This window comes from Porites lutea, chromosome 4 (assembly GCF_958299795.1).
Source record: "Porites lutea chromosome 4, jaPorLute2.1, whole genome shotgun sequence".
Classification (NCBI taxonomy): domain Eukaryota; kingdom Metazoa; phylum Cnidaria; class Anthozoa; order Scleractinia; family Poritidae; genus Porites; species Porites lutea.
This window is the reverse complement of record NC_133204.1, coordinates 47597848-47624090: the sequence shown is the minus strand read 5'-3', so window position 1 is coordinate 47624090 and position 26243 is coordinate 47597848. Positions and strand designations below refer to the sequence as shown.

General features: G+C 39.3%; 2 protein-coding genes across 4 annotated transcripts; both read left to right on the top strand.

The window, feature by feature from the left end:
- The first annotated feature begins 2684 nt into the window (after positions 1-2684).
- Positions 2685-9070, top strand: LOC140935985 (ras-related and estrogen-regulated growth inhibitor-like). The gene is made up of 5 exons (XM_073385564.1): positions 2685-2812; positions 2953-3094; positions 5510-5566; positions 7063-7136; positions 8049-9070. Exons 1-5 carry the CDS (start codon positions 2810-2812, stop codon positions 8439-8441), a joined length of 669 nt encoding a protein of 222 aa, XP_073241665.1. The 5' UTR covers positions 2685-2809; the 3' UTR covers positions 8442-9070.
- Positions 9071-11435: 2365 nt separating this feature from the next.
- On the top strand, positions 11436-22291 carry LOC140933869 (ras-related and estrogen-regulated growth inhibitor-like). 3 transcript variants are annotated; one of them, XM_073383534.1, is made up of 5 exons: positions 11436-11576; positions 18447-18573; positions 19989-20045; positions 20948-21021; positions 21553-22291. In XM_073383534.1, exons 1-5 carry the CDS (start codon positions 11529-11531, stop codon positions 22009-22011), a joined length of 765 nt encoding a protein of 254 aa, XP_073239635.1. In that variant the 5' UTR covers positions 11436-11528; the 3' UTR covers positions 22012-22291. The 3 variants fall into 3 exon arrangements, with proteins under 3 accessions (XP_073239635.1, XP_073239636.1, XP_073239634.1); XM_073383535.1 differs by lacking the exon at positions 11436-11576 and adding an exon at positions 17543-17547; XM_073383533.1 differs by lacking the exon at positions 11436-11576 and adding an exon at positions 18205-18309.
- Positions 22292-26243: the final 3952 nt, after the last annotated feature.

Here is a 26243-nt window from a genome sequence, read left to right as displayed (position 1 = left end):
CAACAGTGCCCAAGTCGTGCCTGAGAGGGCCTGAGGCAGACAATTTGAAACTTGCGCCCGCGATAAAATACGAGAGAGAAACGGGAAATAACGTCATATAACAAGTGGCCTGAAAAAGTGGCCTGCGATCATGCCCTCTGGTTTTCACCAGCAAAAGGGCTTTTAGTTTGACATGGAGTAAACTTATTTTACTCATAAAATATGTTTGTTGACTTTTTATGTAAGATTTAGCCAGGGCAAAAGCGAAGCTCTCGTTGTTATTTGTTAGCTTTGATGATAGGGCTTCAAGTAAAATGTAAGTGTTCTTGGAACCCACTTCGTGTGTGAAGGGGTAAAATGTAACCACTTGAACTTAACCTGGTGACCATGGAAACGTTCGTGGTTCAAAGAAGCCCAAGTTCGCCCTAAAGTATGGTCTAGACCACACTTCAGAACAAACTTGACCAATAAGAAATGGAAGCCAGCGGTTCCAAGATTCTGATGAACGGAGAGATTGACAGCTTTTACTTCAAGTAATGTACTTTGTCAACAAGTGTGAAGCCATGTTTTCTACAGAGCGACTTAAGATTTCCAAGTGCACTTGAATCAAGTTCTTACTTGAAACTAACTTCGCTTCTAGAGTGAAGCCAACAACTGTGTAATGCTAAATCGCGCGGCAACGAGAACGGCAAAAAAACAAATAAACAAACAATAGCTGGTCTAATTGGCAAAAAAACAACTTTGCACGGGCAGCACACTTTTTGGTAAGTCTTTGGTACATTTCTTTGCCGTTGTCGACAGGTGATATCTGTTTGCGGTCTTTTACTGAAAAATTTGGCACGCCACGAGTAGTGTTTTGGCTAACTGAGTGCCAATAAGCCGTAATATTGAGTTAACAAATGTCTTGTCTTATAAAGTCAATACTACATTATACACATGCATACATGTACTTTGCCAGCTTCCTTCGTGAACATTATTATTGACCCTTTTTTTGTTATCTTAGTTGACAATGTTTCCGTTTTCTTCCACTTTCAAGCGGGTTAGGCCTCCAGGTATTGCCGTCTTAACACCTAAGCGGATTATCAGTGAGAGGTTCAGAGTACATTTTCTTGCGCTGTTCGTTCTGATTGGTGGACCAAGCAAGAGGACAAATGCATTTTGCCAAAGGATTTCGATATTGCGATAAGCCGGAAGTTATGATGTGGAATGTGGGTCTTCAAAGGATTTCTTTACTTCCCTCCCGTTGCTTTTTCATGGCACGACTCATCGATCCTTCTCACTACTGCCGTAAAATTCATTACAGCGTTCTTCACTGAACTGAGTTTACGACCCAAGATAGATGCATCGACACACATACGGAAGGCCTAAGGACGTACCACTATGCTCTCCTCTCCTTCCTAGTAGCTAAATCGTTTTCGTTCTCAGTATGATATCTTTCCTTTATGACGATACCTAGCCTCCTCTAAGTGCCTGGTGCCTATTAGCACCCAGTATTAAGGATAATAAATCCTTATAATCAGTATTAAATGTAACCATTATGCATGTTATTCAGCCAGTTGACTACGTATTACAGTCAACGGCAAAAGTGATTAAGTTTATAACGTCCACTATAGAATAAGCCGATAATTGTCTCAGTTTATATCCTGGTGTAGCTCGTTTACTGATTCACTCACAGACAGGAAAAATATTCCTCTGCGTAGTTACCGTATGCTCAGTCTGGGCATAGTAGCTATCAAGGGTATAGTTTTTTTTTAAATTTCGCTTCGGCTGACGTAATTTTTTTCAGGCAAGAAAATGATGCAGTACTACAAATAACAGATAAAATTTAGAATGTGTGAATATCGACAGATGATGTCATAAGCTCAGTAAAGATCGGAACTTCAGAGAGAACAGTGCGGCAAATAAACTACACTATTTGAAGGTCTGTATACTTGAACTATGAACTTGAACTTGCCCAGACTGAACAGCTTTTGAGTGACTATTGCCTTGACCAAATTGAAATTAAAAAGAACTGGTCAGCTTACCAGGACCATATTCAAGTGCTTCACTTGGTAATCCCATTTCAGGTGAGCTTAAGGCTTGGTCCTTAGGGGAAAAAGTTTTACCGCAAAACTGGATGTTCTCAGTTGCTCCGTCTTGTAAATCATATTAATAATAATTGGAAAGGTCAATAGCCTTTTCAGGTTTATGATACAAATTAATAATTTGCCTCCTCCTTTTAAAATCCGTTCAAGCCAGAATTAAGCCTGATTAATTTTTCAGAGTTACATAACAGACCATAACACACAGTCAACATAAATGTACACACCACAACTTGTGATTTCGTAGTCGAAATTCTTGATTCAGATAACCCCTGACTTCTGTGGCATTACGAACGATTTTTGATAACGTAAACAACTCTACATAACTTGTCCAGTCATATCAAAAAACACACCCCAACCGCAAATTTCATTCATTGAAATATTTTGATTACCTGCGTAGGTGTATTTCAATCCCAAGTATTGCTGCTTTGCGGTATACCCAGTGCTACATTTTGTGCTTATTGCATTAATTTACTGAAACAAATTGTTGCGTTTTGTGATTAACGTAGCTTTGTAAAGATAAGATTCGATTCGTGATCGCATTAAGAACAGTCTATAGAACTGGGCTTCAATTGGCTCGTGCTACGTCACGCATATCTTGACCTAGAAGTGACCGGCCGGATAGTAGATAAGTACCTTATTCAGCTTAATTCGCATATTCAAAACGGTCTGGCAGACCTGGGAGTTCATAAAACCCTCAGGTCACTGGCAGAAGGAGATATTCAAAACTGGCCGTCTCAATATTAATAATGGTAAGCAGTGAATCATAGTTTTAGTCTTCGGGTTCAGTTTTGTCCACGAGTTCAAAAAGATCATTTAAAGTTTCCTTGTAATCGAAACAATTTGTATTTAACCACCGACTGTGTTTTGGCTCTTTGAATTATTGTACTAGGATAAATCGACGTATCCATCAGTTTACGAGCGACCATCGATCAAAAGCCCTATAGTGAAAAGAAGTCGGAAAAACGGAACAACATCGAGTGTGAAAAACGTTCAAATAGCTGTGCTTGGGAAAGACGGCGTTGGAAAATCAGGTCAGTAGAGCTATATATATGATCCACTTCACAGAGTTTGCAAGTCAGTGATGTGCATACAAATAGGTTGGTTTATGATGATCCCTAACCTTAATCAAGATGAGTACTACTTTATTTTCCCTTAACCAAAAGAGCCCTGTCAAATTCACGAGAGCTGCGTACATAGGTCTAGAATAATCAAAACGGAAAGGGAAAATCTTGAAGCATAAGTGTCTTCAAACCGCGATTACTGTTCGTGACTCAACACTGAGAAAGAACCGAAGCAGAACTGTTTATATTAATCAAATCACTCGAGTTCAAGAAAGATTGGGCCGGCTGACCCAATGGCGGAGAATTCACGGTCTTGCATGATATAAAATGACTAAAATATGTTTGATGACGTGACTGACATAAAACAAAATATTTTCTTGACGGGAAAAGCCGTGAAAGAATTTTGCAACTGTTTTTACAAACAGTGGGCGAATTATGACCCGGTGCGAAGGCCTTTAACGTAAAGACTTCATGGCTAGACAATTTCCGAAATGCGATTGAAGGGCCGATTATTGAATCTTTTGAAAACGAAAGCTGTCTCAATTCATTTTACAATAAGATCCATTTTGCGCCATCATTGACACAGTTTGTTTTTAGAGGCACAATTGTTTATTTGCTATATAAATAATAAAAAATTACTTTAGTCGTTTCGAAGTCATTTTGTCACAGACGATTTCTAATAACGCATTTTCTCTTTATTTCCAACACTTTCCAAGTACTGAAAATTTTTTTTCCGTATGTTACGATTGGATTATTTCAGGATTACTCGTTTACCACGACCTCGGATTAACGGTTAATAAAAAAGTTCATTAAGTTGTTTAAGACTTGTTTACAAGTGTTCTTTACAAGGCAAACAGAGTTCACATATGTCAATGTCAAATTATCGCTTCATTACACCCTCTATTCCAAACAGTCGGCAATATTAAACTCAGTGCAACACTGATTTCCTACAAATGCTGTTCACAGACTTTTATTAAATGGCTTATTATCCAAGAATAAATTTATCAACGCTCAAAAAAATTCTTTGGCAACCTGAACAGCGATCCGTTGGCTGTTCAGCCTTGTAAGGGCGTGTTTACAAAGCGTTGAAAGAACCCCACAGGCGCTTAGAAGACCTCACATTAGTAGGAACTTGTTAAAGTGGCGTACTAGGAATGGACAATTTCCCATTCAAATCAACCTTTAAAATCAAAATTAAGATATTCGATGTTTTAAATCTTTTGATACTGCTTCCTTTGCTTGTTTTGAAATTCAAGTTAACCTTGGCACACTTCATCACTTATGCCGACCACAATACTCAATTTGTCGCATTGTATAAACCACACAATGTATTTATTTTCAGCCACTGACCCATATGTAGCCGATAAGCAAACGCGCCCACCCGCCTTCTCTGACAATTATTGAAGTCACGAAAGACATTACTTATCTGCAAAAGATACTTTTCAGCCACCTAGGACTCTTGTTCTGATCAAAGGCACGCATAGGCCCTAACACACCGAAAAAATAAAATAAAACCTGCAAGATCGATTCTAAATGAAAAAGAAAGCGAAAGAAGTCTTTATCCCGAGAGCCTGCAGCTTGTTTTGATTAGTTCGATTCCCAGTTCCGCTGAACACTTAAAAGTTTATTCATCACTATTCATCACCACCAATGATCACGAGAGTGTAAAATTATACTAAGTAATTTTAGTAGAATCACGCAAAGACGGCAGGCAGATACACGCCAACTGAAATAGTTCATCTTCCAGCTGTTTTACTGTAAACAGCGCTGTTATCTAAAAGAGTTTATCTCAAACTTTGACGCAATTATGTTCTTGAATCAAAAACCAATTTCTCCTCATGTGATTGCGCGGGTCACAGCTATCTCGAAATCTCGTTTAAACTGCTTTTCTTTTCACTATAGAGTTTCAATATACCGGTAATCTACGTAGCATTTTCCTACCCTCCACATTAGTATTAGAGCACTCTGGCATGGCTTAGATGATACCACATTAATTTTTTGTGGGATCATTTGGGGTGGCTTTAAAGCTTAACCTAGCATCAGTACTGTACTGATGAGGTACAGAAGGCCGAAACAGTACTGTCTGCAGTTAAGAACTGCCAAACAATCACCTTTGTTAGATCTTATAGGGCCGTACATATCGTATTTGCTGCGTTGATTCTCGGATGTCCAATGTGACTTCATACATTACATGACAGTCAAATTACCAGGCCGCGTAGCGGCCACAATTCCCAACAAAATTTATATATACAGTCAAAGTTAAGGTAGAGGTACTTTGCAGTTGCACCGAATTTAGGCAAAATCACTTCGTATTAAAAAGTTGATTGCACGTTTTAAGGTGGGTAATAGATGTCTCTAAATTATTTTGTTCATCCCCCTTTTTAGCATTCACCGTCAGAGCTTTAACTAGGCGATTTATAGGAGAGTACGACAAAACGTTAGGTAAGTTGGTTATTTTGACTGGCAGGGCAGTAAACTGATATGTTACTTGCTGTAAAGTTAATTCTAAGCCAAATGGCCCTCCCTTGCAGAGTTATCAACTAATCATGATCAGTCCTTGTGGTGATGGCAGTGTTAAGATAAACAGAGCTTAGATAAACACTTATTATCGCGGAAATATGTCGCTGGATTACACGCAAATCCTCATAGCCAGATTAATGTGGTTTGTAAAGGTTTTTTTAACTGTCTAAACATAATATTTTCAGTTCAACAACGACTAAGTCAACTGCGAGGCAAAAAGAAAACATATCATCATTCATTCCTTGATCCTAGTTCGATAAATCTTTGCTGCAATACCCTTTTGTTAGAATGTAAAGTATTTTTATAAACTTTTCTTTTGTATAGCGGCAGGCTTAAGGTGATTGTTCAATCTATTAACAGAGGGTTACCTTACTGTCTTTGTTACTGCCATGAGTAAGAGTTGATTTCCTCGCTTATGATCTTGGGGAACCAATTTCAAGAGTGGCAAACACATACCCAAAGGTGATCTCACAAGCCACAGCGCCCATTAGGCCTCTATATATAGAACCTGTAAGTCGGGATAACTTGTTCGTCGTTGAACAAGGGCGTAAGAGGGGGAATTAAAAGCTGGGCCGTAAAGTACGAAACTGTGAAAAGGTATTAGTTATAACGCCTGCATCTTCTAATATAGGTCTGTAAAAAATTTGATACTTAGTAGTATAATTCTGCTGATCTATCTGATCATTTTCCCATATGAACCTTATGATCGCTATCACAACCACTCTCATCCCCTTCCCGTCATTCATTCCTTAGCCGGGGTGCATGAAACTGTGACGAAGTGACAGAGGTTTTGTCGATGTAAAACGTGTCGAATCTAACTAAACCACCTTTTAGCTTCTTGGCTTGTATTCACGTTGCTCCCACTAATCTCTCAAAGCAGAAAGGGCATTAAAAATTAATTATATCGCATAGCTTGCCTCCAAATAATTTAAAAGGTCACTTTTGAGCTCAGACCAAATCGTCTTACGCCAGCAGTCGGAAATGAAAGACCAAATACTATATCCTAGACCTTGTTTTGGCTAGTTCTCCCCACCCCCACCCTATTCCGAGGGGAGTTCTCATCATTTTGCTCGTTGTTCGGGAGGAGAGTTGTAAGTAACGCTTTCGGTATCACTAAGTGGGTGGACTTTAAATTACATGGACCAGTTGGTTGGATAATAAAGAATACATTTTGATAAATGGACGACAAGTCAATTTTTCAGACGTTTTGACGGGCGTTGCCGTTCTTACTGATCGCAAGGTCCCAGTTGGTTAAAACACGTCAAGTACACCATTTACCATTATATATAAAGCCCCGAACCAATTCCTTTATCATTAAAAAGGTGACCTATTGTGAATGAGGTAAAGTCAAAACATTTGCCACCTTGCTACAAACTTTTGACATATTCCCGTAAGTTTATCTATGCTTTGTCCTACAGAATGCACATATCGTCATCATGTCGAGCTGGATGGACAGTTTCTCTCGCTGGATGTGTTGGACACAGCAGGCAAGGTCAGTATTCCACCTAACAGGAATGTGATCTAATAAGCGGTAAAAAAAAAGAAGTACAAAGCAAGCTGGGGATGATAGTAAACCTGAAATTATTTATCCAAAAACAAAATATTTAGACTGGTTAGGCAAGCTGCTTTTTTGTAAAGACGCATAAAACTGCTAGCATGTTACCTCAAATTCTGTTATACAAAGACATCTGGCGCCAAACCATCGATTTTCATGACTTTAAGAAGCTAAGACGTGGATAATAGTTTTACAATGTAGTTACACTCGTGCAAAAACAACAACAACAACCAATTAAATTAAGGAATGATGTTTCGTGCGCACAAGGAGAACGCAAAATGATTTTTTTTCGTCACGTATTTAGGGAATAAAAGGGAAAATGAAGAATATTCAGTGTATAGCCTTTCTTACGATATCGATAAATTTTTCCTCGGGGCTGCAGTCAAAGGAAATATTTACCAAGTAAAAAGGTATTGGTTGTTTAAAAAAATCTACTCATCTGATATCAGAGAAAGTGTGTGGAGATAATATGACGAATATGCAAGCTGGCATACGGGCTAGAACATTGCATTACCATCAAACTTTGTGACTTTTTTATGAAACTATTGTTTGGAGGATGATATTTTTCGATCCCGCGGTCAGGGAAGAAGTCAGGGAGACTCTCAGTTCTAGGCCAGGGGTTAAATTCGTGAGGGACCAAATCTTGCAAAAAACCTTTTGATTACGTGAAAAAATGTTGAGAAAATTACAGGAACTGAGAATTAAAAAAAGCAGAAAACATGTCTAATACCAGGTTAGGTAATAGCTAGGAACTTGTTTCGTTCCGGCACTGATTAGCTGAGCCCAAATTGACCACTACGATGTGGACTATATGTCGAAGCAATAACGTGCATTTTTATTTCTTCGCAGAACTCTTTGGAAAAGATTGACAACTGCGTTCACTCGGGATCAGACTTGTTCTTCGTCCTCTACTCCACAACAGATCGCTCATCTTTTGAAGAAGCTTCACTTCTCTGCCAATACCTTCTAAAAACAAAGAACGTTAATCCGGCTTGTCTCATTCTTCTGGGAAACAAGACTGACCTGAAGCACTTCCGAGAAGTTCATGAGTATGAGGGTCGCCTTTTAGCACAAGCCCTGGAATGCGGCTTCTACCAGCTCTCTGCATCAGAAGGATTCGATGATTCTCAAAATGTTCTTTACAACACTCTTAGACAGTTTGTGAACGCACAGAAAAAAGGATCTCCTTCAGTTAGGGTGTTTATTGACAATGTGCTCAGCCGAAAGAAGTCAGTTTCATAGTAAATACAAAAAGTTAACAGATTGACAATCAGGAGCCTTTAATGTGTTCAAAGATACTGAACGTAATTTTTCGAGCCAATTCCATGCACTCAAATCGCGCTTGACGCTGGAGAAGTCTTTACCTCCAACAATTGGTTGATGGACATATAGCGCCCAGTAGTGTGGAGTTTTGGAGCCATTCAGCTGTAACAAATGATTATGGGGACTCAACTTTACCGTCAGGACGCGAACATGGGTGTCGAATTCTTGCTGATTCTTGGCTGATGCCTGGAATCGAGTCAGTGGATGGAATGCCTGACTGAGTCATTTCTGAAAATGGCAGCGTCGGAAATAATCTACCTTTAGATCAAAAACGGGGAAAAGTAATATAAGTGGGAAAGATGCGCGCTTTGTTGACAGATTGCATGAGATTTAGGGTGTTTTCCCACGACGACTTAGGTTGCTGTTAATAGGAACTTTAACTACATCCAAGCCCTTCTCCAACATTATTTTTCCTACAAATTACAGTGCAACTGTCAATATCAAGCCACTGAATAGACTTGATCCAGCTCATCTTAGTCGCGACGCTGTCGCAAACGTTCTATCTCTTAATCTTTATGAACTACAAAAATAAAAAAATTCATAAACGATCAACCTTCCATAGTCAACAGAAAGTTTCATAGATTGAGACCCCAAAGGGGGGTTGAACACGTACCTAAAGCATACCGGCAGCCTGAATCCGGTGCTCACTTTTATTTCCCCATTTGAGTTATAGAGCATGTTCATTCGTTTAATTTGGTTTTTAAGGCCATGTTAGAAGCTTGCTGTCTAAAACAGAGTAGTTAACTGTTAGTAATGATACATTGAGTGTTAAAAATAGATCAAGTATTCAACTGGTGGCGTCACCGAAATGATATGGGATTGATCGGTAATAGACGCAGTTTGCTTGAGATGTACAGTTTATTTGGAAATGACTTAGCTTGAGAAAACATAACATTTCGGGACTCCACCACTAGTCTCCCCGCGAAATGATGTTTGAAGAACGACCGCAAAATTTCCACACTGATTACGGGGCACCACCCAGATCTGGCTAGCGTTTCTGATTACTGGAAAGTTTGCTTCATATAATAAGAAGCTTTTTTAGTAAATACCCAGATCTGGTGGGTTATTTGTGAAGTATCATCGATGGATCAAATTTCTGTGGTCGTTTCTCAAACGTCATTTCGCGGGGATACTAGTGCTTGCGTCACGAAATGTCGGCTGTTTTCTCAAGCTAGAAATGAGCCTGCAGCCCTAATAAAAGGAATAAAAAAGACGCGAAAAGCGCGAACAATAAAACCTATCAATCAAATTTCATTTTTCATTGACCATTTTACATCGCAAAGATTGTGTGAATACTGCAAAATAAGTCGCCCTAAAGTGTAAGACTGAAGAAAAGAAAAAAAACACTTTTATTATTTAAATACTGTACACAGTCGATGTGAAATAAATTGACACATTGTTGATTATTTGTCAGCCAATTGTTCGTTTCCCATCAAGTTTGTAATATAAAAGCAAGCAAGCAAAGCAAGTGTGTAAAATAAATGACCGACCGCGGCATGATTAACTCAGTCAGTAGAGCGCCTCAAGAGCGAGAGGTCTCAAAACAAATGAGAAATGAAGGTACTACCTTTGCCCACAACCTCGTCCCCAGGGCGTTTCCCTCATTTTTTGAGGGAAAAGCCCTGGGGACGAGGTTGCTTTGCCCAGCAATTAGTACTTTCGTGCCAAATACATTGACACTCAAATAAAGCGCTTTTTTAAAGCTCCTACAATAAGCACCCTGGGAACTAAGAGAAAGGGCAATACTGAATACAAACAGTAGCATGAAGTAAAGATTCTGGAGCGCGTACTCATTGAACAAAATTGAGTTGATCATTCAAAAAAGGGTACAAGAAAAATTGAAAACGGGGCAGTCGACTTAGGACTTACGATCGCTTGCATCACTTCCCGAACTCCTTCAAACGGCCGCACTAGAATCCACTAGGACTATGTGTTACAAAGGGGGAGGGGGTGGGGTTTGGAGGTGCCCACCCCCTTAATCATCGCAATCTCTACTCTTCCCAATCTTCCTTTCCTTTCGAGTCACAGATGGCGACTTCACACTGGAAATTTTGATGACTATGCATGAATCGGCCAGGCTACCGTCGAATCTCGGCAAATTGCGGCTTTTGGATTTGGACATGAGCAGAAAACAAGGCGTTTTAAATGTCCGACTTTTAGTTTTACTTCTTTTCTTCCGGTGAAAATTTGTTATAAATGGTGGCAACCAAACTAAGGCAAAGTGAAGTTTCAAACAACGCACCTAGGCTCGTTCAAGTTCAGCCAGAGGGGAAAAATAACGACAGATAAGTCCGGTTAAACAAGAACAGTCGCGCATTTTTGTGGGGCCTAACAAAATGTTTTATTTAGTAATGCCTGTAGTTATGTAATTTCATGCCAAAGACAACATTTTCCCGACGAATCAAAACACTCTTATGCCGCCGTGGCTGCCAAATGATTTTCACTTCCGCAATTTCTTTTATCAGGAACCGTGCACACAGGTCTGGCAGGAAAACTCTCTGTTTACTAATTGAATGTATCGTTACTTAATTTTTACTCCAAAGCTCAGCATTAGTTTGGAAAAACTTCCGGAATTCTGTTGTAAGTTATAAAACAGGTACACACACGCACTACTCAATAGAAAGCTACCGATCTGAGCTATGGCCGGCGGGCAAGATCCTTTTGGGTTGAACAAGGGTTCCGCCATTCCTCGGAGCCTATTTATTGCTTTGCTGTATTTCCTGTGTCGTAAGTAAGTTACTTTTTATGTTAATGGTACTTCAGCAGGATGCTACCTTGGAATTTAACCACATCTTTCCCGACTAAGCCATGCATCCTTTGTAAACACTTTTTGGTTCTTGGGTCTTCAATTTAAGTGACCCAGCGGGGTATTAGGATCTCACTGTAAATACGTGATTGTAGGCGGATTATCTGAATCAGTTGACATGGTGCCTATATAAGAAGGGACGGTGAGCTCCTAATATTTAAAATTAAGTCGCAGTACTGCGGGTGCAGTCCGTGGACAAGATGCCGAGCTGGATGGTTAAAAATACGAAGGAAAGAGGACAAAGTTTGGTAAGTTTCTCCTCCTTCAATTTCGCCGGAAAGACGATCCCACTTCTTGTCAGAACAAAAACTTGCATGTAATTGTCTTCGAAATGAAATAGGTCAGACGTACCCGCTATGGCTACCAAAAGAGTATGATAATGATCAGTGCAAAGCCGATAATCATCAGGAAAGGGCAAAGGAAAGAGTGACGAGTTGAAATAACAACGACAAGAAATGAGTAGGAAAAACTTTCAGTGAGCTTTGATCCGGGGATTTCTTGCTTTAAGAAATCATGCAATGTGCATGTATAGATAAATGAAAACCTTACGATTAATCAGTACCCTCGGATAAGAAAAAAGATATATTTTTCTTCCAAATATGTAGTTTATAAGCCACAGCCTTCCCAGGGTCTAACACGCACGAATAAAAGTCTAAAAAATAATTTGCTTGGGGACATTTTTTTGTCTGAAAATAATTTCAGAGTTGCCTAAAAGTAGGGAGTGTTTTATTAGTCTAGACAAAGCAGACAAAATACTTCTATGGTATAAACAGCGCTTCCAGCCTGAATTCACCACAAAAACGTTTTGAAAAAAAAATCCCCAAGTTTATTGTAGTAGCACGCGGAACCTAACAGCAGAAGAGATTCATTTCTGAATAGCCAGTTAAACAATAAAATCTCATACACAGATTAAATTTTTTTTTTTTTGCAGTCTTCCCTTAATTGATTTATTCGTGTTATCTTGGAAATATAAATTAAGGCAGAAAACTTCAATTTACTGCCGAGCGATAGTCGAGTTTTCTTGGAACCAAACAGAAAAGGCCGTTTATATATAAGGCAGATAAAAGGATAGCCAACTTAATTGGTTTAATTAAACAAGGCCTTGCAATCGCTTAACTACAACAAAAAACAACTCAAAAGACGAAAAGTCGGGGCACCACAACATTTAAGCCAATTAGTGTTACCTTGGTTAAAAATATACTGAAAACAAACAAATTAAAGCAAGAAATAGCGGAATGTCTCACTTATGAGTCAAGCATGTTGCCCATTATATTTGTCACGCCTTCAATCACATGACAACCTTAATTGGCGTTCAAATTTTTGAACGACTGTGGGTCCTAGTACACCTAAAAAAATATAAGATAATCGATTTCTTCTTCACAAACCACGAGAAGCATATCAAGATGAACAGATTAAGTCATGTGGGTTAATCAAGACACTTGGAAAGGATTTGCAGGTCCTTAAAAAGAATTGAACCACTGTAGTCATGTAGTATCTGAGGACAAAGCTACCAACCCACTGAGGGCTGTTTACAAGGGACGTAAGCATGCCCTGAATGTGGTTTCACAATAAATGTGTTGTGCATATCTAATAAAGATGCATTTATGTGTTAGATTTACGGATGCGTAAAACCCCAAAAGGAAACCGCGCCGCAAAATTAAAATAACACCGGTTCTTAAGTCAAGGGTCCTTTGTTCCGCTGTTATACATACCCCATGTTAGAAAAATTGTTAGCGTGACTTTAGTACTATTCAGGCGATAATTACTGAAGTGTTAAAGCCATTGTCGTGTAAATACGACGAGTATGAACAAAAAGGTTTCCGGTTTGATTCTATTTTGGCAATCAAAAGCAATATATTTTGCCCCCCTCAGTGTGGTGGTGAAGTGATGCAGATTTGATCGAGTGAGATTACCCAATTCAATGCACTTGTCATAAACAATGAAAACAAAAAAGCGATAATGTTGCAACAATCGTGGAAGAAACCAATCGTCTTAACTTTCTTATGTCGTCGCATTTATACGTTAAATGAATATTATACCACTTATTTCGTGTGTTCTTCTGTTTAGAACCTCTTAGCTTTACCCGAAGAGCACTTTTCAACCAATGTCCGAACGAATGACTCACATACGAAATTACATGAAATTATAACTCAGTATCCAAATATCTTCAACCCTATGTTATGATCTCCATCGGATCCCATTTCTTTGTACTTTCCGAGCTTCTCCGACCTAGAAACAATAGCACAGTATTTGAACTACCAAACATCCAGGTGAAGGATAATAAAGCTGAACTTGATCCTAGGAAGTTGCCGGTAAGACGCACCCAAGAAATGTCTTAACAGAGTGTAACATTCTCACGCTCCATGTGAGAGAAGCTTGAAGCAGAAAGTGATTGAATTAGGCGTCTCGCACGAAGACATATACCTGGCATATTTCAAGGGCCTTCAGTCTAACTAGCACCTTCTTGGCTGGTCCACAAAAGAATCGTCAGTCCCGTTATGTTGATGTCTTTATAAATATCAGAAGTTTAAGATGATAAAAGCATGATTCTGAGACCTGGCAATATGTTATTGAGGCATCAAATTCAAACAACTAACCAACTTTCAAAAAACAATTGCTAGAGATTTCGCCAGGAAAACCATTTTTCTTATTTCGGGCATTAAAACTTCCTATCGAGACACTTCTTAGTGACCGCAAGTATAATGAGGCTTTCCTTTAAAAATGATGACACTGAGCACTATTTTGCACAGGAGAAAACTATACGTACATATGTATATCACATAGCAGAAAGCACACAATTAGACTGAGTTCTGCAGCTAGATGATATGTAAAATGGGATGGGATGATGTCATTTCACAGAAAACAGGTTCTCATTACAATGTAACTCGGATCGAAGACAGAGAAAAAGGATTTTATGCATTCTGGGAAGAATAGGTTCTTAACTAACGGTCCTCTTTGTTGCCTTGTCTTCGACGCAAAAGAAGAAGAGATAAAAAGAGGGCGAAAGCACGCCTGTCTTGAAATTTTAATAAGCCTTCTTTTCAGCCCCGGAGTACCTAGTCTCCCCATTGCCAAGCGAGTACCCCAGAGCCGTGAGTAAGAGTGCACTGGGCCCGAACACACCCCGCATTGCATGCTAGTAGCCCAGTTCCTCTCTTCTTTTCTCCCTTCCCTTTCCTTGATTACCAACTCTCTCTTTAGTCCATACTAGTACAGTACAGTATCTTTTTTAAATCTCCACTGTGGCTCTTCCGATTTAATTTACAAATTTGGAGAAGGAAAGGGAAAAAAGACTAATTTTCACATCTATTTATTGATGATAAATGAAAAAAGGGGAAAAATACTATATATTACACATACTTTAATTATTGACTTATAAAAACTCTAATGACATATAAATACATGACTGTAGTTGTAGACTGTAGTCACGTAGTTCTTGGTGTGACAAGCTTAAATCTAGTGAGAGTTTTACTATTTCCTTGTGCTTGCGCTTAACGAGTTCCAAGTGTTGATAGATCGATACTGAAAGGCTGTCCTGCACGTGGGGATGTCTAGGTTTTCTCTGAATCTGGTATTATAACTATGGATTCCTGTTCTTTTACTGATGTAGCTATTAAGGTAGGAGGGCGCAAGTCCATTCACTGTTTTGCACAACTGTGTGACATCCCGTGCTAACAGCTGATGTTTAATAGAGGACCAACCCAGTTCCCGCAGGACTGGTGAGATATGGTCGAACTCCCTTCATTAACAAGCGAGCAGCAAAATTTTGTACAAGTTGCAATTTATGAATGTTCTGCTTGAAAGTGCCAGACCATACAGTAGAACAATAAAAGAGCTCACTAAAAACCAAGCAATTTAAAATGGTAAAGAGTACGGATTTGGAAAACAGATGCCTAACTCTGCTTATCTGACACAGAGTAGAGATAAGGGACGAAGTCAATGTATATACATGTTCATTAAATGTAAGGTTTGACTCAGAACTTTGACTGAAGGTACGGGAGCTAGGTTTTGGCTAGGTTTTGAACTTCTGACATCCGGAATTTTACTTAATAGCTGTCGCATTCCAAACAAATCAGTTTGGTTTTATCAGGATTGATGAGTAGTTAAGCGGCGATGAGACGAAGATCTTCAGTGACTTTAGTCATGCAGGAGTCAATGTCCTTCGATGAGAACGAAAGATAAACCTTGGTGTCCTCGACATATGGCTCAGGGTACTGTCATTCATGTAGAAACTGAACAGGAGCGGCCCTAAAATAGACCCCTGAGGTACGCCATGTGTAACGATTAGCTCCTCAGAGCGAGATGTGCCAAGTCGTGTTGACTGCATACGGTCGGTCGGGTAGCTCTCAAACCAATTCGACGCTTTACTTGATGCACCCAGCCGTTTGCAACTTAAGAAGGAGTGTCCTATGACATATGTTATCAAATGCTTTGCTTAGATCGATAAGGACCATAGCCGTTATTTCCTTCCTATCCATTGCTTTAAAAATATGACCAGTAACAAGCAGACTCAGGGTTTCGGTAGAGTGGTATTTGTGATTCCCGCTCTGGTGGCAGGGAGCCTAGTTGAGTCAGTAAGTCAATGAACGGATTCAAAGCAATCCTCTCTGTCACTTTGGAAAGTACGGGAAGTAACGTAGTTATTAGGAATCTCGTAATCTCTATCCTTGAGGTGCGGCACCATCTCTGACTTCTTCCAGGCCCTAGGGAATGCGGAGCTCGCAAACGAAAGGTTTAGTAGCGCGGTTAAGGTTCGTAATACGTGGGACAAACAGTCCTTGATCACAAATATGGGAATTCTGTCATATCCTGGTGAACTCTTCGTCACCAAGAGAAACCCTCTATATTTCAAGTAAATGCCGGACCTTGTTTGTTCAACTTGCGCAAACTAGATCATAAACATTAATGAATTCAGTCACTTTGTCTTGACAATATTCCGCAATGTTTAACAGCGACAATGTCTTTGAAAGATAACAAAAATTCCGTTTTTAGGGTATAAGTTCCTCAAAGAAGCTAAGTCCTCTTGAACAAAGATTAGGAAGACATGCACACTCTCTTGTCTTTATCTCTAATACTGCACAACCCAGCCAATTTCTTAAATACTTTAAACATTGTAAATGGTTAATAGTTTATAAATTTTAAAGGTGTGTTTAAAGAGTACGTGGCTCATTTCAGCTCTATTTAAAAAGTGTCGACTTTGACCTCATTTGAACTGGGCAATATTTTTTGAATTCATTTGAATTTAGTTCATGCTAATAACGATGCCGTAAATTGATATAGAGTGCAGGAAAATATTTATTATAAATATATATTTAAGCCGCCATTTTTTGTTCTTTGTTCTTTTGTTCTTTTATTTCTCAATTTCTCAATTTTTGCAATTTTATATCACTCGTGATATATACGTCAAATTTCCATGCAAATCATGCTAAAAATCCATGCTTTTAAAGGAGTGCTTTTACTGTTTTTTTTGTGTATTTTTCATAGTAACTCTGTACGCTGGGTTTCGCAACTAACAAGTTGAAACAAAGGATGTCTATTATTCTACGACCTTAATTAAATAATTACTTTTAAAAGCAGGGTCTTAATTTCCAATAAAGCGATCAGGAAAATTTCAGGTATTTCTTATTTCAAAAGGTGGGGTAAAAATGACCGAAAAGAAAAAAAGGAAAAGAACATGAAAAAAAAAAACCGCTAGAGTTTGAAAACACGCCATTCAGGTTAAATGAGCGTAGGTCAGACGGAGGTTCCGCGGCACATCTAACGCGGTCCAATATTTTAGAGAACAATAAATAATTGTTTTTCTAGCCAAGCCGTATTATAGTAATTACATTTCTATGTGAGAAGTATTGTTATGACGGCCAACGAAATGCAATAAGAGCCAAAGGACGTGAGGTTGCCGAGAAAACATCCGCGAAACAAATATGGCGCGCGCGAATTATCAACGCCGTATCTTTGCTTGAGTGGGTCACGATTCGCATATGTATGATATACTTTGACAAATATCCAATGAAATCGCCCGCCAGGCACATGGGGTCATCAAATGTCGCATCACATCGACTTAAGTAATGACGTAAATTGTTAAACAAAAGCTAATAATCATCAAAAGGAAAATTAAAAGGAATAGTTTTATGAAAAAATTAACCAGATTACTGAAGGTATAGCAAGGGAAATCATCAATCAAACGCGCTTCCAAGGATTCAAGACAATCTTAAAAAAATGGTAGGAAACTGTTCCTTATGCCTTAAATGCAATCACCTAAATGATAATTTCTGATCAGTTTTGTACATTAAGTTAACTGCCTGTCAGAGACTTAAAATCATGATAATATCTCGAAGCCTCAGTGTTCTCTATTCTCTGCTGTGAATGAAATAATACCATCAAATGGCACCAACATTTTAAGCGACAACTACAGACTTCGTTTGTTCGATCAGCAATTCGCTAGATGATCGTCTTGGTCGATTTTTCCGTTATAAATAAGCTTGTCAAAAGCCTATAAATAAGGTTATAATGAGAGATAATCGAGGTGTCAACAACTGAGAATTAGTGAAAGTTAGAAAGGTCGAGCCGTAACTTTTTGTGAGCATTTTTCAGTAGTCGTCTGTGTATAATGAAGCTTATCAGCGAATAAAAACAGAGCGCGCCTCAAAGTACACAAAATCATTATATCGTACATTATACAAAATAAATTAGTAGTCACAGTTAGAAAATTGCCTCTTAAAACAGAGAAGTGACTTTAGTCAGGACTGAAGAGTTTTTTGCCTTGGCGTTTCCTGACGCTTGGACGGAAAAGCGAACTAATTTTAAACTGATAACCACGTCCATCTAAGAGGTGGCCCAAGCTTATCACTGGCCACAGCTGACTCCAGTTCTGGAGAGTAACAAAAGCACAGTATGGAGAAATATCTTTATAAAAAACTCTCTATTAATTTTAAGTGGCGAAAGTTCATTCTAAAGTCATCAGATGAGGGCATTTTGTTAATGGTTAGTGTTTTGCCTTTTTTCGAAGCCCTTTTCATCTGTTTCATAATCATAATTTGTTTGTTTTACATCACTGATTTCCTTTAGTTGCACATAAAAGTTTGAAAAGAAGTTAACACTAGTTCTCCTTTGATTTCCAGGAAAGGCCCATAGAGTCTGCACATTATGAAATTCCAACGAAACCTCGGACACTGAGTGTAAACAGCTCTACTAACTTGAAAAACATTCGCTCCGTTGTTTTAGGAAAAGACGGCGTAGGAAAATCAGGTATGTCTGAACTACCGTAAGACAACTCAAATTGTTTATTTAATGAGTTTTTAACAAACAAAGGTTTCACTACACCCACTCACTTCTATTGCAGTACAGTCACGTTTACTTTTAATTCGTAAAAGGTGTTCTTTGGATTATTTGTTCAGATCAAAGTTGTGCAATTCATTTTTCTTACATCTTTCAACTCACGGAATTGTAAATAATGAGCGTAATGGATATGTTACTCGGTAGAGCGCTGAAGGATACGTTTTCTAAAGAACAGATTTTGTAAGGTGTTACTGCAGTGCGCGCATCGAAAGCGGAAGGTCATCATCCACAAGGATCGCGACCGTAGTCACGTAGAGGATAAATTTGAACAAGTACATGAAGACTTCACCGCCATCACGGAAACACTATGATTCAAGTCGTCAAATAACATTACTTACTGAAATGATTCAAGAATTCCTATCGTACCACCATTGTAGGTTTCTACAGTTGTTTGCTCAGCGGCGCAAACTATGCCATGCGTGTTAATGGCTTGCTTACATTTGCACGAAACACTGCACATTTTTCTAGAAGTTTGTCTGAACGCTACCGTGATGTCGGCCTTTATATAGCCGGAAGTTTTTACTGGATCATACTTCAAGTATTTTCTTGGCACTGTTTTTGAACAAGCGTTTGCTTCTAATTCAAGCACTGTTTATTCGATCGTGTGTGCTGACACTTTCTCGAGTAAACAAGCAGTATGACATATTCATACTGCTTCCGTATAGACCATAAAAGGAATTTTTTTTCTACAAACGGGAAATGATACTTCAACAAACTGAGCACACTGTACACACGTAGAGTGTGGATTCCAAAAGCCAATTTTTCCGGTAGTGCTATTCAGCAGCTAAGTCAACAGTTAAGCGAGCACTTTGAAAGGTTTTAATTTGCTCCTGAATAAATAAAGCCAACATGCCTATAGGATTTGTCCTCACCACTGTCTTCGTTTTAGTAGTTTGCGCACCTATTTTTTATTTGACTCAAGGGTATTGTCACCAATCTTGCACTTTGTTACCAGAAACATTAAACACTGAAAAAACTGAAAAATTTCCCTCAACAGTCACTGATCGAGGACGAAAGGCTTACCTTTCGATTCTAACATACACTACACTCTTAATTAACTCTTTCCGTCCTTCTGAAAGAGACGAGTTTCTTCCATCTCTTCTTAAAAACTGGCTGACAAAGCCGGCGTCATAAAATGTAAGGAGGTGAAAGCGTTGATATACAACCATATTCTCCTCCGAAGTATACATGAGCAGAAAAGCATGCTGATCAGGTAGAGTCTATGCTTGATGCAAGAGGTAAAAAAAGATTAATTAACTTGTCTACAAGTAAGTCTGATCAAGTGTAAAATTGCCAGTTTTGATTAATCTCTTTCTTGTCTGCAGCTTTCACAGTCAGACTTCTAACGAGGCGGTTCATTGGGGAATACGACAGTACTTTAGGTGAGCATCAAAAAGGGCGTGGCAATTACCCTTCGCGTGCTCGACGGTCTTCATAGTATAGCAATCAATTATGGCTGTTATGTGACTACCTCCCAAGGGACAGGGGTGACTCAAGCCTTTAGCCTTTATTTTAAAACGATAAGTATTAAAGCTACATGAGCTTGTGTGGTCGTTACCAGAATTTTCCTTGGGCAAAGCATTTTCAAGGCAACCTTTTGTAAGTGACCGCGACCACCACTCACTTGTAAGAATGACAATTTAAACCACACGTGAGCAACCACTTGTCACGTGGTCTGATCTTCCGACGCTACAAATTGGATAATGCGGCCTCATACAACCCTGGTGCGACCTTTTCTCTTTCTGATATCCGGGGTTCGCCGTATGTAACGCCTAACCGTCAAAGTATGTCAGGGCAATTTTCGTGACATCATGGTGCTGCTTTAATTTTTCCTCGAAAATGGCATATAACTCAATAAATTCTTCCTTCACAAGTTTTGGCAATTAGCCTGGTGGTCGCTTTCGAGAGGTTTGATCGCGTATAAGGCTTGGCAACTTCGCGTGTGGTGTCTGTTAAACTAAATCCTGCTTAATTAACTTCCCCTTGCCCCTGACACCAGCTGTTTAGAGCACGAGAACCTCTGATAAGGGGGCGAAGTGCAAAGAAAATAATCGCGCAAGGGAAAATTAAACGAAGACAAATTCATGCACGCCAATTAACTGCCTAAGAAAAATTCATGCCCCCCCCCCCCCACCCCCACCCCCACCCATAACTTTTCTAATGGTCCGTCCCTAAATAGAGACAGATTAATTAAAAGGTGTATTAAAGCGACACCGGCAGCTGTTTTTTAACCTAAAGCCAAAGATGGATTTTAAAGGTTCCGCTGTACTTTCCTTTTTCCCAGAAGAAACATATCGTCATCGTGTTGAAGTGGATGGGCAAAACATTCTCTTGGAAATATTGGATACTGCAGGACAAGTAAGTACTGGACTTCTGGTTCAACTACTTCACCCGGGTGATTTCACTCCCAGACCGTATCCAGAACTGAGTACGAGGTACTTTCATCGAACTTGAATGGTCCTACGGTGTGACCATCCAAATAAAACCACGTTATAACTGGAAGAATTTTACGGCAGGATGAATATGGGAGTTTTCATCAATATCTATTTGAAAGGTCTTCAGAAAGAAAGACTGTGAACCAAAGAAGCAGGCGGGTTCATGTTGTCCAAAACGCTACGACTTAGACGCGCAGCACTATTTACCCCAAATGACTAGAGAACATAGTTAATGAGAAACTTAATAATGACTCTAGTATCAGCTGTTTTTTATGAACACAGTTTTAACTGTGTTCATAAGATGGTGCGCGCCAAGAACGTTTGCGACAAACCTTTACAGTATTAACAACCCGTCACAATGATCAAAACCTGGGCTCCAATCCAATAAGCGAGTGTCAAAAATAATAAATAAAAGACTAAACCTATTTTGGATTTTTTGGATTTTTTTTTTCAGAATTCTGTGGAGAAAATCGACGCGTGTACCACAGCTGGTGTGGCAGATGTATACTTTGTACTCTACTCCAACACGGATCGTTCTTCCTTCAAGGAAGCTGTGCTTATCGTTAAATATCTTGTGGAAACAAGGAACATTTCTCAGGCGTCTATATTTTTAATAGCTACTAAAAAGGACCTAAAGTATCAACAGGACGTGACGGAGTACGAAGGAAGGTTACTAGCCATGGAGTTGGGCTGTGAGTTTTATACTATCTCAAGTTCCGAGGGATATGAAGGGACGCAGGATGTGCTACGAGGATCTTTACGTTCAGCCCTGAACAAACACTCCAAAGAAAACGGCGGCGCAAAGTCCCCGCTTATGAAGCGGGTTAAAAACGGACTGAGGAGTAAGACTCACCATGGTGTTCCTCATCCCCCTCTGGTCACTGACACCAGGGAAAGAACTGCTACCCTTTGATAAGTGACAATCATCAGATGGTGGACGCTGATCATCAAAGGAAGAAAAGCATTGAGTGCCATATTAAGACTGTGGAACAAACAAGCTAAAAGAACTATCATGAGATCATCGGCCCTAAGTCTTAAAAATGGTATTTCGCCTTTAAGCCCACCCAAGAGACGCAAACAAAGTTAAACAGAAAATAACTTAAATCGCATGTAAATTAATCTAGACCATGGGGTTCTTAATGCGCAGCCTCGTTTTGATCACGTGGTAGTGAAATGATCTCATGAGGCGGTGTCACCTTGTAAAACCAAACCGGCTGGTGACAGATAAGTACCTGAACTTTCTGACGGCATATGTGTATCCACTCTCGTACGTCTCAATGAAAGAATCTTAAGTTCACGTTGTTATTCAATACTAAGGTTCATATTTAGGCAGTATTTCCTCTCTCAGTAATAGTGTCATTTGGATGTTTTTCCTGACTCGGGTAATCAGTTCTCTGGTTGCCTTTGTTATTGATCGACAGACCTGACAGTCGTCAATGGAAACGCATCCTGATTCAAACATGCAATGCACTAAATTTTGTATTATTATCGCTTTTAGCTTTATATTTGTTCAGGGCCTCTTGCTCGTGTAGGCATGACTAAGTTCTAAGAGAATACTTGGAAAATTAGCAACAAATAACGAATCTTAATATGCATCTTAATATAAAAGTTTAAATAACATTATCTGGTGCCTGTCAGCTCAGTTTTATTTATTTATAGAAACTAAAATATACCGAAAAAAGGATAATATTAAGTAAAGATCATAGCTTCCGGAAACTTCTATCTACAGCCAAAATAAACTCTTCTGTCGAACTGGATACTCGAATAACTTTCTTTAACAACTGATAAATGCTAGACTGAATTATTTAACAGGCATTCTTTTTTTTTTTCAGCAAAATAAGCAGCTGGGGTATGTAAAAAAATGCTTCAATCCAAAATCAAAAATGAAACTATCCGTTTTTCTATTTTGACCGCTAGTCCGAGGGAGCACTCCCTCTGATGACCTATACGCAGATATATCAAAGGGTAGCAAATTCACGAGTTGAAGTACAAGAAGGGTAAGAAAATCTATCATTAAAGTATTTTAAAAGGCCTTTAATATAAAATGTTTCCAAAAAACGCGCCTTATGGTTATATCATTCTAATTTATTAAACGCTACAGGAAAATGACAAGAAGAATTCCCGTTTAAGCGATTTATTTGTATTACGTGAGTTTGGCAAACGGGTTATACGAAAGGAGTACCTTGTCCCTCAAAATGACGGGATAAGAGTTAGATCTCAGAACGCAAGCCTCCCACAACCAAACCCCTCTCCTCCTACTCCAACCTCCCCCACCCCCACCTACTCCACAAAAAAACGTAACCGAATTTTCAAAATATTTGATTGTGGAACAAACAGGATTGTCGTTTAGGTACATGGACAGGTTTACCAAAAGAATGATGTCTCCGTTACAATGAGGACTTCCTCCAATTTAATTTGATTTTAATGATGGTCAGGTCCGGGCCAAACATCGAACTTCAAATGCGCCGAACCTTATGATAATCAGCGGGCCGCAATTGCAATTGCAATTGCAATTGCTATATGTTACAGGGACTGTCGAAAGGGAGGGGCTGGGCGGAGGGCATTTCTGGAAAAAAAATTGAAGCATGAATTTAAGGAGCCTGAAGAAGGTCTTTGGCATGATTTAAAAAGCCAGGAAATGTCAACCTCGTCCCCAGGGCACTTTTCCCTGGCTTTGCCCCACCTCCGAAGCCAGGGGAAAAAAAAGCGCTCTGGGGACGAGGTTGAGGAAATGTTCAAGAAGCGCATTTTGAAAAACTTCATCAGTGCTGTGTTGTAGGTTCCAGCCTTAACTCGATCGACAACGTAAGGCAACTTGTCGATGGAGTTTGAGGAAGCAATGGAAATGGAATTATTTTATCTTTTCCAATTCAAGGAACGCAAGCTTTCCTGCTGTTATAAGCTCTAAACCTTCGTGCATTATTAATTTACCTGTATTTTCTGGCAATTTCACGGTGCCTAAAAGTTTCATATCTTGCCCAACCGGGGAGCATCATCCCCGGACCCCCTCACATTCGCATTTTAAAGGACGGATTCAGTTCCCCGCCCCCCCCCCCCCTCCCACCCCACTTCCCCCGACTCTCAAACTTGCTCTGTGGTCCCTAGGCCTGTGTTAGACCGGATACCGTTAATGGAACAAAAAGCAAACTTAAGTTGTTGTTTTTTTGGCCGAAAACCGCAAGGTTTTAAAAATCAACTACTGCCTGTGTCTTCTACGGCATAAAACTCATCTCAGCGGCCGGCCCCTGTCTTTTCCCTCATCCCCCCCCCCCCCCCCCACACACTTCCCCTTCTCCTCCCTTGCAAAAATATGACCGTTCGTATACTTTTACTTTTAAGGGACATCACTCTTCAGTATCATCAAGGTCTGTGTAGCTCCATACAAATTTTGATTTTCCGCGACTCTGAGATTATGAAGGGGAGTTATTTTTAGCTCGTTAATCTGGATCATGAAGTGTCGAAACATCCATTAGTAATTTTGCTTATCACAGTCTCCAATCAGATTAATAATGGTCGGATCTTCTTTGTACATTTGCAGCAAGGTAATTCTTAGGTAATTCATTTGACAAATCTGATGATGTGGGAAATACTTACAGCCCCCTCCCCCCGCCCCCCCCCCCCCACCTTATTAAGCTTTCTCTCCTGCTTTTAACGTGTGCATTTAACAAAAAGTTGACTAAAGGTGACAGGCAGTAAGATAGTGGATAACTCTTCTAAGAGAAAACTTATCATTCCTTAGCATTAATCCAATAGGAGATATAAGCGTGTTATCTCTAACAACTTTTAGTTTTGCCGCCTTATCGTAATCAGTTAAAGCCAACCTTTTAAGCTAAACAAGCGGCTTAATAATATGTACATTCTAGTACAGTTTCACAATTGCCTGGTGCAAAGGAGGAATTGAATCTAAGGAAGAAAGTTCATCATTGTGTTGGGTGATTACAAAAACAAAAGTGAAGGATAACTAATGAACATGCAAGGTCTACATACCAAGTTTGCACCAGATTTTAAAGTCTTTCAGATATTTTACCTGTCGTGGAAAAGATGTCTTTTCTCTTTGGTGATAAAATAGCGCGCCCAGCAAAAGTATTTCTCTTTGAGGTTACAAAGCGCTTGAAGGTAGATTAACTGGCCGTAGAATTTCATTAAACTGTCCGTTTTCAGGGGCACCCAACGAGAATATAGTTCAAAACCACTTAAACATAGCATTGTTAAACGTATGTTAGTATTTAAATGGTAGATATAGGCATATTTTTGTCCCCTAAAAATTTTTCATCTGTTCGGATTTCCTAGCTGAAAGTCTAGTGGTCCGAAAATTATAGGGATCAAAACTTACCTTTTCGAAAATTTCAGCCAGAAAAAAGGCTCCCGAAACTTCTAGGTGACGTTTTTAGGGTTAAAATCCGTTAAAAATGGGCAATTATTCCATTTTTTAGATGTTCGAAAATCCTAGGAGAGGCAGGCAAGCAAGAAATTTTACAACATATGTTCCGAGAATTCTAGATCTCAAATCGTCTTCCGAACAGATGTTTTCCGAAAATTGACGTTGGGTGCCCCTGCGTTTTGGTTTGTCACCAAAACGTCGACTTGCGAACAAGCCTGTTCACAGACCCTCAATTTTCTCTTTAGAGATCGTCGAGCGCAAGGATGAAAAAAATAACCGCGAGCTGTCGAATTGTCAAAGAAAACAAAGAAAAAGAAAACCATCTGTGAACAGGCCGAGTCAAGCCTATAAACTGAACCAGACCCATTAACTCCTAAAGAGAATAGAACTGTCTAGTCAAGACAGTTTGTTTCTAAATAGGATGCACGGCAGTGAAAGTCTGTAGTGCCGAAAAACGCTCGAAAAAGCCTGCTCTATTGTCTATAATTACCGCTTCGATCGGCCAATTTCGCCCTACGTGCTTGTGAAGTTTTTTTGTACCTGAACTTTTTTGCATAATCCTTATAGCTCTTTTGCACCAAATAGTGCAAGCAAAGTCGATATTGGACAAGTATATTACAATCATTCTCATAACAACACAGAAGTATTACCTAAGAGGTTTTATAAAAATTTCGTCCACCAGGATTAGAAGTTAGCGACGTCAAGATTCAAGAGCCATAATGGGACTGCAAGATTTCATTGTCTCCACAATCGACTCTATAAGT